At 38.1% G+C, this 18,871-nt stretch overlaps 1 protein-coding gene across 2 annotated transcripts in view; it reads left to right on the top strand.

Annotated features, from left to right (window-relative positions):
- Positions 1-18,871, top strand: part of LOC139726728 (DENN domain-containing protein 1B-like) — an 89,791-nt gene that overhangs the window by 31,286 nt on the left and 39,634 nt on the right. For both annotated transcript variants that reach the window (XM_071637723.1, XM_071637722.1), the window contains exons 4-12: positions 4,069-4,182; positions 9,984-10,152; positions 11,646-11,702; positions 12,413-12,474; positions 13,073-13,121; positions 13,998-14,144; positions 16,491-16,592; positions 17,489-17,611; positions 18,230-18,331. In XM_071637723.1, the coding sequence (XP_071493824.1) occupies positions 4,069-4,182; positions 9,984-10,152; positions 11,646-11,702; positions 12,413-12,474; positions 13,073-13,121; positions 13,998-14,144; positions 16,491-16,592; positions 17,489-17,611; positions 18,230-18,331 (925 nt within the window). The remainder of the gene's footprint in view (positions 1-4,068; positions 4,183-9,983; positions 10,153-11,645; positions 11,703-12,412; positions 12,475-13,072; positions 13,122-13,997; positions 14,145-16,490; positions 16,593-17,488; positions 17,612-18,229; positions 18,332-18,871) is intronic.

Below are 18,871 nucleotides of genomic sequence, written 5' to 3'. Positions count from 1 at the left end.
CTTGATTTTTGACCTATATTGTGCATTTTGCTACAGAATGCTACTCCTGCGCCATTTCTAACCCGATTTCGATTCCGTTTGCTTTATGTGATAGCACTAGGTGAGGGCTTCAAAACTTCTACACAGAATTTTGACCTTTGTCTTCTTTGACCTTTGACCTTGATTTTTGACCTATATTGTACATTGGCTACAAAATGCTACTCCTTCGCCATTTCTAACCCAATTTCGATTCCATTTGCTTTATGTGATGGCACTAGGTGAGGGCTTCAAAACTTCTACACAGAATTTTGACCTTTGACTTCTTTGACCTTTGACCTTGATTTTTTACCTATATTGCACATTTTGTTACAAAATGCTACTTCCGGCGGGGACATATGTTACGCACCGCGTAATTTCTACTTTTCCTTGTTTTTTCAACATACGATAGAAATAAGTAAGAAATCCTTTCCACCGGGAGACACAGAGCTAGGGCGGGAGAAATCAAATCTCAAACGGGAGAACGGGAGATTGTGCAAAAATGGGCTTTCGGCGGGAGATCTCCCGTCGAAAACGGGAGAGTTGGAGTCTCTGAAGTTGTAATTTACCAGCTGGGAAGCCTGTACCCCTCTCATAATTTTGTGATTTACACATGAAGTCTAGATGCATTGGTGTCTCACAATTCACTGGAGATATACAATGTACTTGTCATTGTTGTGAGAGTACAAGTTTAGATTGCTGCAATGAAGGGCCATTTAAGGTCAGTGTAGAGCTGTGGCTCTAATACTCTGTTGGTACAGGAATTATTGTTCTCATTGTAACGGGACTATTTCTAGTGTAGTTAAGATTCCCCGTCCCTCCCCGGCCTACCCCCTCCACAATCCTTTGTAACAGGTAAAGAGCATTTTGAAGCCTGTGTACAACCAGGGATTCTCTCTTCTATTCATATTTGATTGTCTTGAAGAAAAAAAAAAAATTTCCCAGTGTTTACAAAGTATGGCAAAAAAGACCAACTTTGTTGCTGTCAGAAGGTTTGTAGGTTGCTTTGTGTGCGCTTTAATTGATGGCAAAATAGTGCACTGCCGATGTTGATCAATTAATTTGGTTCAGCATGTTTATGTAACTTTGTACTCTTTGTTCACTTGTTGATTTTCCTTCAAACCTTGCAAAAATTCATGATTTTTTTTTCTTTTGCAACGTTTTTCATGAACATTATTTCTGACATTTGATATACTTTCCTCTTTTTTTTTTTTTGCGTGTTATGGAAGTTTTTGGAGAGGCTTTAAAGGACACAAGGAAGTTTGGCACATCACCAATGTGCCAACTGTAAGTCTCACCAAGTGGTGAGTTATTGGAGCAATTAAAATGTATTTCACAGCTTAAGTTCCTGCAGGGTGATGGTGCGTCAGTAAATATTTGCTATGTTTATACCTGTATAGAGTTACCAAGGTCTCCTTTCTGCTTTCTTTGATACTGGAAATATCTCTGAGCAGAACCTCAACTTGTTTAATACAATTTGAGTAAATTTAGCATTTACGGTTCAGGAGTTGTTTAATTTGAAAAACAACAACAACAATTATAAAAAAAGTTGGCACATTGACAGATCATAAAAGGTATCTCCACATCAGAGCGGACAATAGAAGATTCAAAGTAATACTTGATCCCTTCATGTGAGTGTCCTGTTGTTTTCTTCAGTATGTTTATGATGTTCAGCAAAATCAAAAAACTTCTTTTTACTTTGAGATATTTACATTTTGTCATCATGAGCATGTACATGTATGGGTAAGAAAAAAAGAAACTACACGTTGTATGTCAATGCATTGAAGCTTTTCACTCAAATTGTAAAAAGACTGTCACCCCAGGTCTTCCCCTAAAAGTTTGTATTACCACTGACATTTACACATACACCTGTACATGATGCGTACTTCTGTATTCTGTGTACGTGTGTAGGTGTACGTGAACGTACAATTAGACACACACATGCACAAATACAAACATATACTATGCAATGTATACATTAAAAAGGCATAATTTACCATTTGCAGATGAAACAAAAACCAAGCATTAGTGCTTCAAAATAGTTCTGAAATGTGAGTTAGGGATAGAAACAACCAATGTAAAAATTTGAATGAGTATAATCGATGTGAAGTATTGTTAAATATACAAAATGTGAACAATAGTTATAATAAAAGTGTTTCCAGACTAAACCGTCTACAGTTATGGTTTAATGAGAAAAATAGTGATATCTCCTTATATTCTAGGCTTTATTGCAAAAACTTTATATGGTACTAGGATTTTTTTGATACAACCGACCTTTACATGTATATGCATCAAAAGTGATATCTTGAACATTTCTTTAATCACTTCTCCCAAAGGTAAACAGGACCTTTGACATCTCTACATTACGTCTTTATAATAATTACACATTGTTCTACACATACTGCGCATCATACATTCACACATCTGTACATACAATATTGTACACATACGGGTATAGTGTTTATTCATGTATCAATATTAAAGAGAGAGAGGGGGGGGGGGGGGGGGAGGAGAAAGGAGTTTGTATGGCTGATAGAAGAGGGATAATACATCTATAGGCAAAGCCTAGGATACAGTACAGTGTAATGATGTGTGTCCGTGCCCTTTCTGTATTACTGAACTACCGGTATGCTATTTTAGGAAGTGGCTGTCACATCCAGTGTTTGTTCTGCTGAGCTGCTTTCTCCTGTCTTACTCTGATTCTGTAGCTTTACTCTACCGGTCAAAAACCATGTGACAGGGCTAGTGATGCCTGTAACATATTAAGGATGGCATGATCTCTTAAAATGCTCTATGGCTACAACTGTAAGGCAGACTATCATATGGCTTCAAGAATGTAGCCAATCAGAAGTGCAGAAATTAGTCACATATCGTCGTGCGCATGGCAGATTGTCATTACAGTGTGGGAGTGTGCATGGCAGATTGTCGTTACAGTGTGGGAGTGCGCATGGCAGATTGTCGTTATGGTGTGGGAGTGCGCATAGGGTTAACAACATTCTGCCATGCGCACGGAAGTGCGCTAACAACAATCTGCCATGCGCACGGAAGTGCACTAGCAACAATCTGCCATGCGCATGACGATATGTACTCTTTTTCTTTCTTTCTTTCTTTTTGTTTTTTGTTTTTTGCTAACATGCCCAGGAGTGCAAAAAGTACACGTCAAAAAAGTATAAACTGTGTTGTTGCGCTGCATGTTTAAACCCTCTTGTGGCATCATTGTTTACTGATCACTCTGCGTGAGTGTAACGAACCCAAACAACTGCTTTATTTCACACAGTCATCTGCACGGTCAATCAAAGAACAGCCCCATTGTATTGCAATGCAAAGTCTGATATGAAAAAAAAAAACAAGTTCATAAGCCCATTTTATAAAACAAATGATGAACAGGTATAAATAAGTGGATGATGCTGCACACTCTCGGGTATTCACAATGCCAGGCATCATGCACTTGGCTGCATCTCGTGCATGTTTTATCATTATTATAATTATACCCTCGAGTATGCTGCATCTCTACTAAAACACACTCTCACCTGTATGATGCATTATACATTGTACATGTATTACTAGCATCCATTAAAACTGAAAATACTGTAATTAGGTTCACATGACATTTCTGATCTTAAACATCTTTCAATATGGTGTATGCACTATTCATATTATAGTTTAGCATCATGTGGGCATGATAATCAACAAACTCGAAAGTTAGTGTGACCTCTCGTTAACTCTATTTCTTGTTAGCCTCCAAGTCAACCTCTAGTGCATGTTGTACTCTACTGTATCATTGCACATTTGTTAGCGTGCATGTACACGGTGTACATTGTATGTATTTCTTCTGGATCTGTGATTTAATCATTGAGTTGGACTCTTGCTTGAAAGTTTAATGTTTAAGATTAGGTGTCATGCGTTGTAGTCTGAAACTACAGGCTAATGATCAAAGTTTAAAACTTCAAGTTAATCATGAAGATTAGGAAGGTCGTGTGAACCTAAGTAATGTAACTTTTGCTTTAATTTAACTTTTGCTTTTGCTTTTCTTTTCTTTAATGCACATGACAGGTACAACCCTGCAGGTCAGCTCTTCACATTCGTCCTTACAGGGATCGACAACCTGCAGAGGTTTGGATTCTGCCGGCACCCCCCTGGAGCCAAGACGGCCATCTGTTTCCTCAGGTACATACCACCCTTCTCTGATACACCTTCATCCCCTGCCCAATTCTGCCCAATTTACCCACCACTCCTTGCCTATTTCCCATCCCACTTCCCTAAACCCTTTGCAACGCCCACCCTCATCTTCCACCATCTAATTTTCACATTTATTTCCATCCTATCCAGCAAGTGCGGTGAGCGGTAAGTTAGCTCAGTCAGTAGTGCATCTGCCTCATGATCCAAAGGACCCCGTTTCGATTCCCAGGTCCCACTGAACAATTTTCTGTGTATTTATACCGTCCCCAGTAGTAAGAGGCAAAACACTCTGTCCCTCGGATTGGACATAAAATCGAGGTCCCATGTCTGAGAGAGTCACAACTCGTGCACATGAAAGCTCCTGCTTCATTTATTCATCGCAAAGAGCAGGATGTTTATAACCTGGTGAAGTGGTCCTGCTTTACATCCAGCTGGATCCCATGGAAGACCAGCTATTGCAGCTGAATATGGGCTATCCAGCCATCTTATCAGATGGAAATGAAACAAATGAACCAAACAAACAAGTACATTCCCCCTTGTACTGTATACGCCATATATTTTGCGAGGTTTTAATTTTCAAGAATTGTTTTAGTCGGTTGCTATTCGCAAATCTAAGAAAACAAGAAATTACTATTACTCTGGCCTCAACATCAATCGACAGGCATGCATATATTTCTCTAATCATAACTGTACTCCCCGTTCACGAATTTAACCACTTGCAAAATCGTTGGGAAGTCCCGATCTGCAAAAAATTAGACTCACTAATGTATGGTGTATACAGTCTCAAGGGAAATGCTTCGCGGTGTCATAATGACATGAATAAGGGAGATTTTCTTACAAGCCAATGAAATAGTTATATCAAAGGTAATGAATTGTTTCAGATTTCGTGTTAGTTTTAACCTGTTGAAATATTATATTGGCTGGTGTCTATGGGAAATGTGTGTTACAGCAGAATCAGCTTGTCCTGAACAAGTTAATACAACTTTAATTATGAACTCCTCATTTTTACACTTTTTTTTAATCTCTCATCTTTATTTCATGTGTGATTATCTTATCTTATGAGACTCTGAAATTTTCAAAAGCTTTAAACCTCTATGACCACCAGATTCCTGTAGTTAATGGGTTAAATAATTCCCTTTTAATGAAATCCTCCACCTCCCTATCTCCTTTTGAGAATAAGTGTTTTTCCTCAAATTTTCATAATCTTCTCTTGACCCATATCTGTCATCCGCTTCTTTCCCCTCCTTTCCAGTATTTTTTTAGAAGATCCCCATTCCCGTATCCCCCCCCCCCACCCATCCATGCCTCTCCTCTTCCCTCTTATGAAAAACCCTTTATTCACACAATTTACCCCATTTTCCTCCGCCCCAACCCTTTCCCATTCTGAGTGCTCCCCCACCAACACAGTATTTCTACCTCTATCTTTCTCTACAACTTCAGTCCCATGAAATTTTGAAACCTCTCTGCAGTAACACTCCTCCTCCTCCTCCCTACTCCTCATTTCCTGCTCTCCATTTGTAACCTCCTCTTGTTTGCCTTTTTATTCTTTACCCCTGCCCCCATCTTTTCATCCCATCACGTCTTGCCACATATGGCCTGATGGATTTACCCAGTTGCGGCTTCATGGTCGTTCATTCAGGCAGTCTCTTTGAGAAAAGCTCTGTCTCTCGCAGCCTTGCAAACAGACGTTAAGGATACTGTGCTTTGTGCAGTACTTCAGTGTACATATTGCACCTCACAGATGCCTGTCATGATTGTAAAATGGATTTCAGGGACTACAAGTTGCCCTGATATTGTTTTGCAAGGTGCTAGTGCACTTCTAGTCTCATTAACCTTTTAATGACTGGTCGAAGCACTGTCAGCCGATACGTCTGAGGAGAGTGTCTGCTTCAGCAAAATCAGTGTCTTCAAAGAGTAAAAGCCAAAAGCTCTTATCTCACAGTGCATTGCATTACAACAGAGCAGATTTCTGTCAGTAGAAATACATCAATTCACAGTCTACCAAGTCGTGCATTTGTGATGTGGTTTATTGCAGAGAGAGAGGCAGTGCGTTTGTGCGTTTGTGTGTGTTTGTGTGTGTGCATGCACGCAAGTGTACAATATACTTCTATGCAGCGCTACATTTTGTACAAGTCGAATTACAGTGTCACATGAATCATTTGTCCCATAAATGGTTTCAAAGGAGCAAATCTTAATGCATTGATGTTTCCTTTTTTGGTACCGGTACATCTTGATAAAAACTTTTGTTTTAAAACGTCATTACCAATACATTTGCTTGAGTTCTGAGCTACTTTGCAGTCTCTACTGGGTCTGCCATTTGATTGACATTCCACTTTATATTCTAAATTGACCTAATTGCTTTGTACTCCCTTCACCTCACAAATTTTACCTCTAAAGCAGTGATTGCAGTATTAATCAGAATTGTAATCAGCTGTTTTTTGCTCTGCACTTAACCTGTTGCCTCCTTTGTCATAATTTCCCATGAATTTGAATGCGGGGTAAACTCAGTTCTAGCTAGCGAGGGGTTTCAAAACATGCTGACAACAGCCCACCGTACTGTCATTTAATAGCCAGTCAGTTTACACAGTGTGTTTGCAGACATGCCATGGAGTGAGCTTTAGTTTCTACTGTCCTATAGTCCTTGACCTGTCTTTTCAACTGAGCCAACCAGTTAGAACGATGTTATGGCTGTTTTCTTTCTTTTTTTAAATTTCAATCAGTTATTTCTATTACAAGAGTCACTTGTATTGATTTTATTGATACCCCAACATTTTAGTATCACCATGATGTAATTGTAGTAGCACTGTAAAATCTTGCCTTCTTCCTAATTTTGACACCATCATACATTAAAGGGACTGTACAGTACTGGTTGAGGTGGGAATTCATGTTTTGAACATTCCTAAGTGAGATAATGAGAAACCTCTTGTAAAACATGAAAGAGCTTGTAATTTTAAGAAGGATTCAACATTTATTTGATGAAAATTGGTTTTCAAATGGCTGAGATATCCAAAAAAGTGCTAATAATAAAAGGCGACATGCCCCAACTTTATTAGGATCTCTTTGTTTCACCTTGTTTTTGGATATCTCAGCCAGTTCAAAACCGATTTTCATCGAATAAACTTTTGATACCCCTTAGAACTGCATGCCCTTTGACATCTCATAGAGTGGTTTCTGAATATCTCATAAAACGTTAAAAGCTAAATCTCCTCCTCGACCAGAACTGTACACACCCTTTAAAATCACTTTGTTGCAAAGGAAGTACAAGTACACATGTACATGTATGGTTTACAGTATACTGTGTTCTGCCTTGCAAGATGTTCTGCAGAAGAGAAGTGTGACAACATTACATACATTTTATATTTGTAAATTTTGATGTAACCATTCCTAAGTTCTCAGATTATACAGGCTTGATAAGGAAATCTGAATCAAACAGCATACAATATCTACTTTCATTTTAAATAGCTACATTTTTCTTTCGATTCAAGCAATGACAATTTACTGTGCATTCCTTTTGCTTCACAGTGCAGATTTGTACACAATTTCACACTTGGCTATATTTGCCCAGGTGCTTGGCAGGTATACTTGTCAAGCTACTCTATCAAAAAGCTGACTATTTGTTTGCAATTGATTTCCTACAGCCGATATAGTAAATGTAGTGTCCCATAGTATATGATTTTACATTGTATTTTGCTACCTGGCATATATTGAAAGCAACAATGGAAATTCATATGGATTAAACACAGAAAAGAAGAAGATTTTGGCACAGTGTTATTCTAACTCTGGTATTACAGAGAAATGAAACACACTGAAATTTCTATACTGCCAAACATTGGACATGTATTTCAGTGGAATTGGGATTTTATTTGCCAAGAAATAAGGCCGTAATCTTTGTTGGATTTCCAGACCACAGTCCATAAACCTCATTTTAAACTCATAAAAAATTGATGAATTAAATACAACCTTGTGCTAAAAGATTTAGCCATGATGTAAGTTGGATAGATGAAACATTGCAAAGACCCTCATGATGCAAAGATTCAGGAGGAGGATTACATAATCCCTATCCAGCGACAGTCGCTGTCTGGACATGTGGCTTGATTGGAAAAAAAAAACAAGCCAGAGGATATGTTTGGTATGCATGCACACCATATATTTTTTGAGCATAATTTCTGCCAAGCAAGACAACTATACGAGTGCTTGAATTCATGTGCAAGAACTGCATCAGCAGAAATACATACATGTATTTGTAGTATTCTCATGGTCGGACATCCGGGTATTTTGCGTGTCACGGGGTCATGGATAGCGGTTGGAGTGAAAACAAACCATCACGTGAGCCTGGAGTGGTAACGCTGTACGTGCTTTCTGCCGGAGCGCCCCGCGATCTCGCGAGCATAGCGCTAGCTGTACTACTGTAGCTGTGCGGGCGGCAGGATTAGGCCCTAGGCCTACCCTAAATTAGGCCCTACCCTAAGTACTACAGTACTAACGTTAGGCCTATAGACCTACCTGGAGTTTCTATGAGGTACTAAGTAAGCGTAGATATCGGGGTAGGGCCTACTCAAAGAGGTTCTACTGCACATCTGGCCATTTTGTCGGGTCGTTGATCCAGACTCAGAGTCCTGCCGCGATTTCATACGGGCACAGGTCCAGTCCGGCTGCCTTCAACTTGGCAAAATACCGGGACCGATCGACAGGATCAGATTCTTAGAATAATGCTGGCAAGACATGATGCATGTATCTCATGAATGGCACAAGTGACAAAATGAATAATGAAAAAACAGTCTCAATGTGCATGTCGTCCGCGTAGAGTTGCACATAAATTACTAGTATACGCGTCGCACATGCACAGGCTAGCATGCAGTATGCGCATTACTAGTATGCAGGCTAGCGCGCTTGCAAGCTGTTTGTTTTCACTCCAGTGAACCGGAAGTGACGTGTAGCCGACCGCAAGAATTCATTTCAAGACATGTGTTATTAATTTTGATATTCTCACCCTCTGCAGTATATTTCCAATATTGTTAATAACCCAAAATCAATGGACACACAAGGTTTCTCCACAGTCATTCTAATTCTTATTGCATACTGTACAAGCTGGATTTTTCACAAAGAGACATAATTTTTAAAACTGCTGAAGTTACCATGGCATTGTCTGACTTGTAGTAAAAGGATTGCTCATTACCTGTGGCTTTCAGTGTGGTTGTCACACAAGTGTTGGAAATTACAAATTTGCAATATATCGAAGAAGTTCTGTTCAAAACAGGATACAAGATTGACAGGAATGAGCGTTGAATGAGATATGTACAGTCAAACCTGTCTTTAAATAGCAACCACCTGTCTATAGCGGCCACCTGCTGTATGTGACCACTAAAAAAATTCTCTCTAAGAGAAAGAACCTGTCTATAGGGGCTGCCTGTCTCATAACATCCACTTTCTTCGTCTCCCTTGGGTGGCCGCCATAGACAGATTTGACTGTACATGATTACTGCGAAAGTAAATATTTTCCTGCTCGTAATTTTTGGGGCTCGGCCGGGTAAGACAATTTCACGTTTTTAATTCTGCGTAATCAAGACATTACATAGTGGTACATATAGCAAGCAACATTATTGACTATGCTTTTATTTTCATGCTAGGTTCTTATCTCGCAAAATATATTTTTTTTAAAATGCTCACACCATGAATATTTCCACTTTTACAGGTAACCAAATCAACATTAGATGAAAACCTGAACTGCAAACATTGGATATTAATGTCCCACTTTGCATTTCTGTCTCATCCTGTATCATTCCTCCCAGCTACCTGCCATGGTTCGACATCTTCTACAAGGTCTTGAACAAGATGGCTAGCCTGAAGAGCAGCAGTGAGCAGACGGCCAAAGCCCTGCTGACCGAACTGCACCGGATCAACGTGCCTGCTGCTGGACAGTCTTTCAGAGTCTGCATTGACGATGCTCCCAATTCAATAGTAAAGTTCACTTTTTATACATCACCCCTTCATCTCTTTCTGTCATCACCTCATCTTTACCTCATCACTCCATCTTTTTGTAACCTCTGCGTCTTTCTCTTTAACCCGTTGAAGACGAGTCCCAAGAATACTCGGGCAGGTGTCAATGAGAAATGCATGTTATAGCAAAATCAGTCCGTCCTCAATGGGTTAATATTACTTGATCTTTCTCTCGTCACTACGTCTTTTTTCTTTATTACTGCATCTTTTTTCTCATCTCTGCATTTATTGCTTTTCACCACATCTTTTTTTTTTCTCATTAAAGGTCACACTTTTGTTCTTCTCATAGTTCATATACTGTAGTTTTTGTACTCCTCTTCTTGTCCATTTGTTCTTATCTAATGTCAATCTCCTCCTCCTCCTCCTAACTCCTCCTTGTTACCATGGCGATACATCCTGTCTGCATCAAGAAGCAGTGGGTATGAAATAAAAGCCTAATGAGTAGAGTCTCGAGTGATGAAGAGCTGCAATCATTTGTAAGTGTGCTCATATTCGTAGGTAGCCATTGTGTCAGGAGTGATCAAATCTTGATACCAGATGAAACTCTTTATTCAGATGCTCTGGGAGATACCTGTTAAAACTGCTTTCAGTGAGATTTGAAATACTGGAAAAGCATGCTGACAGAACTACACATTTGCATGTTCTTTTATTCTTCTCTACTTTATCATACCCTCCATTGAAAATCTTTTCTCCTACCTCTTCATAATGATAATGAAATAGATTTGTCTTTCTACAGCAGATTTCTGGTAAGACATTAGTCATTGCACTTAAGATCATGAAAGTATGATTGCAGCAAGCTAAGAAAGAAAAGAAGAATTTTTTATTAGATTCTATTCAGAAATAGGTTCTGAGGGTACTGAACTAAGATCCTATGGCAGTGTCGTCCACAGTGTCTGTGGGAGCATTATTACACATGAACAAGCATCAGTTGTGCACCCCTGCTGTCAGTGGCATTTTTATTTTTCAACTTACCAATGGATGCATATGTATGATATCATTGCAAATTAATCCATTGAATGACAGCTGACTGATGCAAGGAACAGGCCTTTTTGTAGTTCTGAAGCCATTGTGCCTGTGGTTTCATTTTAATTGCTGCAATTGTAAACCTCAAGCTTCTCATTTAATGTGGCATCCACTTTCTTATCAAAGCCAACTCAGTACAGCTGTGTGCAGATATATTGTTCATAGTCACCAAAGCGGGTTGTCGGCACACTGCTCCCTCATTTTGTAGAATCAACGGTGATTCAGTATAGTACTGTTGATGAAATTTTCAAATTTTGTTTCTGCAGGTGGTGACAGGGAATAAAAAAATCAACGATCAATCCGTCATTCACATGTAACGGTCTTAGCTCGTTTTTATTTCATGTTCTGAACGTACTGCCATTCAAGTTTTACCAGCAGAGATCAGTAAACATGTGATTTTCTTTTTCCTGTTTGCTTCCTTCACCTAACAGGATTTACTTCATACTTGCCCAGACACAAAGAAAACCTTGCCTAGTATTCCAGAGAATGTAAGTATCATACATTTCCAGGAAATATCACCATGAGTGGTATGAAATAGATTGTAACTGGATTTGTTTTTAATTCATGAAGTATACACATAGTGCACGTAGTGACAATATTTGTACTGTACTTTTCCATGTATTCCTTACTACTGAGATATACACAAGTCGTCGATAGTCTCTGATATACTCATTAGTAAGGATAGGAAATGTTTGTTATTGAGGCAACTTCGGTACATTTTACATACCCTGCAGAAAAAATTAACAAATTTGACATTCTATGAAAATTTTTTTTGATATGTCGCTTTTTCTGTAACATATTTCAAAGTAAATGAATGTTTGAACTGTGTTATAGTTATTCTACATAATGAGCATGGTATCTTGTACACAGCTGTGTGATCTACAAATGTGTATTCAGTGTTGTATTGGAAATACTTCCATGGACAAGAAATGTGTGTGCAGTTGTATATGGCAGTTATAATATGTGGGCCATATTTCTTTCGAAGAAGGAAGTGGTGTGTGGCATTGTGGATTATCTGTCAGTATAATCTATATTATGTTATGAATGTTACATTGTACATGTAGGTTATCTGTCAATCCAATCTTTATTATAATGGTATGGATTGATGGCAAGTGAATGTCATAATAAATGTAGTGAATGAATCTGTATGACTTACTAATTATGTGGTTATTTGTTTCTTCCTTTCTATCTGCTACAGATCAATATGACAGAATATTTCAGTGCAGTAACTCCAGAAAACATGATCATTCTTTTTGTCAGGTAATTATGCCCTTGTTGGTGATAACTTGTTCCTTTTCTGTTTTGCACAATTTTGTGGTGGTAGAATTACACCAAAGACATGATTTATCTCTTAGTACCACCTCTTTTTCATTAATTTTTGCTCTTTGTGTACTTTTCTCAACAGTTGTCATGTAAAAACAAGACTTGGCCTCGCAACCAAAACACATACATTGAATAAGACTCTATCTGCACAGCCACTCTTTGCCTGTGATGCTTGGTAGATGCATTGTTTGTGTTTGTTATCTTGATTTTTAATTCAGCTATATGCGAGACATTCTGTCTTTCTCAGTTTAGATTTTAAAACCATAAGTGAATCGAAAAGTGTGTATAAGCCAAACGTGATATGTGTTACCGTAATTTATTTTTTTTGCTAGTGTAATAAAAAGATTAAAGGAATAGAATAAAGATATAAATTTCTTAGGGCATTAAATGTGGCGTAGAATGGTAATTCGGGGACATTGGTTCAGGATAGATAGTATTTTTTTAATCTATTTGTGTGCAGGCATAATTAATGAGTACATGACATTTTATTTACTTTCTAACACTGTTACATCTTATTTTCTCTTTTCGTGGTCAGTTTGTTACACGAGAGAAGAGTACTCATCACATCCAACAGGTTACACAGGGTAAGTAATTTTGAAGGAGAACAAGACCAACCCATATATATATGTATATATATATATATATATATATATATATATATATATATATATATACATATATATATATATATATGTATATATGTATATGTGTGTGTGTGTGTGTGTGTGTGTGTGTGTGTGTGTGTGTGTGTGTGTGTGTGTATATGTATTTAGGGAATGCAGCAAAGTTTCAGTGCAGTTTTGTTTCTGCCATCACTGGATGAAAAGACTACTACAGTTCGTGATGTTTCACATGGGCAATGATACAAAGAAAATTCACCATATTTTCACTTTTCCAGCATAATGAAAGTCGGTAGAGTACTTGACTTGCCTCTTTCAGAAAGCAGCGCTGGGCATTAGTATTACCCTTGACATATGTCAGTAGCAAGTCAAGGGAAATGTACTTCTCATAAAGAATTGAATATTATGGTGGAATATAAATTAAAGTAGTTTCCAGATATCTGTGCAATTAGGTAAGAGCACAAAAATGGTTAATAATGATAATACATACATACATACATTTTTTATAGAGCCATTTTCCATTCTGATTAAATGCTCAAGGCGCTTTATACCAAAGCAAAAAGACTGAAAATACATATACCATAAAAGGAGAAGAAGATGAAAAAGAAGACATGGAAGTCTGCCTTCAAAACGCACTGTCAAACAAGTAGGATTTTAGGTTACTCCTAAAAGATGTCATGGAGCTTGAGTTTTTCAGCTCACGTGGAAGTGAATTCCACAGTGTTGGTCCAGCGTGAGTGAAAGCTCGTTCCCCCCAAGATTTCCAAGAAAGCGGAATATATAAGAGTTAGCACGAACTTCAACTTCAAATGAGAGATTCTCTTTCTCCTGATACTGCAGTTAGCGGCCTGTGTCCACGGAGCGGTCTCGATGCTGTACCCCCTCCACTGGCAGCACATTTACATTCCTGTCACCCCCTCGCACCTGATCGACTACTGCTCGGCACCCATGCCTTTCCTCATCGGCGTTCATTCTTCCTTCATGGAGGTGAGAGAATTGTCTGGTATTGGTGCTGACATCATTTGTCTGCTATCAAATTAGTAATAGGTAGTTTCCGCCACACGACGGGAAGACCAAGAGTACGCAGAAGCAATCAGCTGTGACAGTCCCCGCACTCAGACTCCCGTCCCCATATCTAAGTAGTTTCGCTTTCCTGTTAGGACGGAGGCGTAGGGACAAGATCGCTGATTGACTGGCTGGCTGGCTCAATCCTGCCCAGCATTGGGACCGAACGCTATTTTGGCTGAATACCGTACTCGTTTTCCCCAGGATGGGACGCTTCTCAGATTTGATCATACGCAGAAACAAATTTTGCACATGGCACGCTCAACTACCGTTGTGCTTGCGAAAACTCGCTAATAATCCTTATCCAAGGGAGCAGCATGCAAATGAATTTTGCATCTTAGACGGGGCTTCCCCAGTGTGAAAAGAGTATATTATCTGAAAAAATGCAGTATCATGTTTTTTTTTTCTGACCAACCAATATGACTTTAATAAGTGCTTTGCTTTGATTTTTTATTCTTTTTTATTTTTATTTTGATGCATCCTATTGCAAAAAAAAAAAAATGAATAATTGTCACTTCCCATTAAAGGGAACTGTGCACCTGCATTCAAATCTGGAATATCTATTCTAAAAGAAAATTGGATATGAACCCATTATTCAATGTTTCAAAGTTAGCCACAATTTAACTTAGGCATGTAATTGGTCCATGATTCACATTTAAATCATCAGTTTAGACTTCAAACATTTTGAGATACTGCTATTTGAACAACAGGTGGTTTTCAGAATTGAATTTTCTTTCAGACTTTTAACTCTTTCAAATTTGAGTAGATAAATTTAATAGCAATAAAATCAATAGATATGTACTCAAAAAGAAGCCTATAATTCTATCTTAACCCTAACTAGGCCGGGGGGGCCTCCGAGGCCCCCCCCCCTCGACGTTCCGCGCGATGTATCGCAAACGCAAAAAGCTATCGCCGCAACGTTTCATGACTTTTTTCTTTCGAGTCTCCCGCATCTTTTGACACCAAATTTGCAACGCCCGGGCACGCGGTTCCGAAGTTACGCATAAATATGTACATGCATGTCAGACCAAAAATTGCTCAAAAACGTGAATTCGTGTACAATTTCAATGCAAACTGTGCTTACAGGCAAATTTCATAAAAGCATGATTATTTTGATGTTTTATTGATTAAAATCAATGAATAACATATTTTCTTGTTCGGAGCAATGTCGCGGACAAATTTCATCGAAAAAACAATGGAAAACATAAAGTCGAAAAAACAGGGAAATACATAAGAAATTCAAAAAACAATAAAATTCTATAAGAATTTTTTCTGATATTACAATTTTTTTTATTACATTTGCTAAGGACACTAAAAAGAATATTTACACAAAAAATGAGCCTGTTTTGAGCTTCATTTTATGATTTATACCAAATAGTCTGATTTCATGCATCATTATGCATAAATTAGCATAATTTAACATAAATAATAATTCTTTAAAAAATAAACTTCAAGGTATTTTAGATGACATCATAGGCAATGTGTGTGCCAATTTTCGTCGCGATCGCGCGGTCAACGGCCGAGATATGGAGGGGGGGCCTGGGAGGCCCCCCCCCCGGCTCTATCAACTACCTAAATAGCCCGGCCTAGTTAGGGTTAAAGGTAGGGGATACCTTTTACAGACCTCCCAAAATGCAGCAAAACATTAAATATGAACCTCAGGGGACTTGTTTAGGCCACTGCTGAGAAATTTGGAAGTCAACAGTTATCTACAATTTGAATAATGCACAAAACTCAACTACTCAGTAGTTCTGTGTGTCAGCCACACTTAAGCATTTTTGTTGCAGTCTTCTGTATTTTTTATCTATAAACACAAATCTAAAAGTATAAGAGCTGATGTAATAACATATAGAGTGTGTGGCAAGAATTTATATAGAAATGTTTCTAAGTTTTGATGAACTTTCTTCACAAAATATACATGATGGACACACATGCAGTGCATGGGTCTGCAAAGGTAGCCTAGTAATGTACTGGAATTTGCAATGAGCCCCGAAAAAAATTCAATTCAAAATCTAATGGTCAATAAAAGTGTACTAAATGTTACCTTCCACTTTCAATACTTTATGGGAGTTTCTAAAATGATACTCTCTTCAACATACCACTGTATTTATACAACTCTTCATTTAAGGCATGCAAATGGGATTTTCAAGGGATAAATCATTCAGGTATTTATGCTCATCAATTTTCTGAAATTAGGAAAAGAAGATTATACGCTTTTTGAAATGTATTGCTGTAAGCTTTTTTTCTTTATGATCTTTTTTCCAACAGCAAGTAAGGAGGATGGCCCTCGATGAGGTGGTCATTCTGGATGCTGACAACAACTCGATAGAGACACCATTCGACGATCTCCAAACACTACCCTACGAAGCAGTAAGTATGCCAGGCAGTGCTGTCTGTCAGCTAGGTAGTGGGAAATGCTATTCCATTAACAAAAGAGCAGTGTATCCATATCTGTCGGATTCCATTTGCTGAAAAGTGTATGATGATAAAGAAAGTGTCCATAGGTTGTGTTGTGCTGTCTCATCATGCAGTCTTTTAATCTTATTCCCCCTTCTCTCCCCACCCTCACCAACCTATTAATAAATATATGTTAATATATACCAAGGTAGGGAAATAATTGCTTGAATGAAGAATTCAATATGTTTCTATACGTAATATCATCCTTAAATACTGACATTATTAACTAACCTATTACAAAGTCTGCAAATAATCCTTCCAAAGAAAGAAAGAAATATTGTGTGTAGGTAGTAATAGGGATGTAATGTGTGGCTGTAATTTGCAAGCAGTACACATGGTTTGTAGAATATCCTTAACTTCAAGTACAGAGGACTTGTAAACTTTTTTCTTTTTTGTGGGGGGGGGGGGGGTAAAACTCTCAGTGTTTAATATGTTACATGTGTCCTTAATATGATGAGGATACAGTGAAGAAGTTCTGGCTGTATTGCAATGTGCATAGATGTGCAGTTAATGACCGAATTCCATTGTGAAGAACATTGATGGATTGTAGTCTTAGTAGGTGTTGGATAAGTTACATAAGCACATGGCTATCAAAATTCAATCTGTAAAGAAAACAGCGGATTGTTTTCTGTAAAATAAGCAAATTTCTGTGTTTGATCAGACAATAAAGAATCTAGAATCTTGAATCTTGGATCATGATTTGTAACAGCAATGACTGATCATGTTTAGCAACATATTCCCTAATATTTTCTCCTCGAGCATTGAGTAGTTTTGATGTGTTCTTCCATTTGCCTCTTTGCTTCTTCTAGGTAACACAGCTGAAACACAACCTCAAGAATTCCAGCCAGGTCAGCGGTGATGGCGTGGCCAGGTCGTTTCTCAAGACGATAGTCTACCTCCTGGGTAGCTACAAGGACGCGCTCAAATTAGAGGTGCGTCTTCCTATGTGCTTGTTTGCCCTTGTTGTGTGGATCATGTTTTGTAATATTTAGTAGAAGCATGTGCGCAATATGTGTATACAGTGTATACAAGTTTTGTATTTTATTATGTTAGAAATAGTAGTGGTAATAGTAGTGGTAGTAGCAGTAGTCGTGGTAATAGTAGTGGTAGTAGTAATAGTCATGGAAATAGCAGGTGATAGTAGTAGTGATAGCAGTAGAAGTAGTGGGGTACTAGTAGTAGCAGTAGTAGTGGTAGTACTAGTAGAAGTACATGTAGTAGTGGTAGTAGTGGTAGTAGTAGTACCTGTTGTTGTTGTAGTACTAGTACCGAAGGTTGTACTAGTAATAGTTGTACTAGTAGTAGAAGTTATAGTAGTAATGTAAGTAGTAGTAGCAATAGTAGTAGTTGTAGTAGTAGTAGTAATAGTAATGTAAGTAGTAGTAGTAGTAGTAGTAGTAGTAGAAACAGCAGCAACAATACTAGTAGAAGTACCAGTAGTGGTATATTAGAAGTAGTTTACAAAGTGGTTGTAGTAGTAGTACCACTGTTACCACCATCATCATTGCCATTATCATCATTATATCTCTTTTCCTTGATTGCTGATGCAGGATGGGCAGATAGTATTTGATCGAGACCAGTTTCTGGCCACCAGCCCCAAGCACGAGCTTCCCTTCCGGAAAATGGTACTACAGCTTCAGCACTTTACCCAGGTGAGCAACTGGTCTGGCAGATTGAGTGAATAAAACAATGACAATGACAATAACTCAGGGTTAGACACCAACATCCCATCCCCCCTCCCTCCCCCCCCCCCCCCCCCCAGGATTTAGGACAAAAATAATAAAATCAAATAATAATAATAACGTCAATGAGTAAGCAAATGAAACATAAGGAAGCTCATTGGGCTTACATTAAGATTTCAGCTTTTGGAGAAAATGTGGTCTTACATGAGAGACATTGGAACAGACAAACAAATTTGGGAAATTATTAAAACAAACGAAAGCTGCCCCCCACAAAAAAAGAAAAAAATGTGTAACAATTTTACTGATATTATCTAATATGGGATGCGATTTGTGTCTCAAAATTATCATGATTAAGAGGTATTTGTGTCAAAGTTTGGAAATATTTTTGGATATACTTGACTTTGCACTTTCTCAGAAGAAGTATTCTTTATGACTACACTTATTCACCTTTGAATACAGAAGAGTTGAATTCTTCTTGTAAAATTGAAGTCACATTGTAGTTTCTGTTTG

The sequence above is a fragment of the Diadema antillarum genome, unplaced genomic scaffold (genome assembly GCF_040938485.1).
Source record: "Diadema antillarum isolate AM-2024a unplaced genomic scaffold, OU_Dant_1.0 seq00000097_RagTag, whole genome shotgun sequence".
In the NCBI taxonomy this organism is placed as follows: domain Eukaryota; kingdom Metazoa; phylum Echinodermata; class Echinoidea; order Diadematoida; family Diadematidae; genus Diadema; species Diadema antillarum.
Note: the sequence above shows the minus strand (reverse complement) of the source record. Positions and strands in the feature narration are given on the sequence as shown.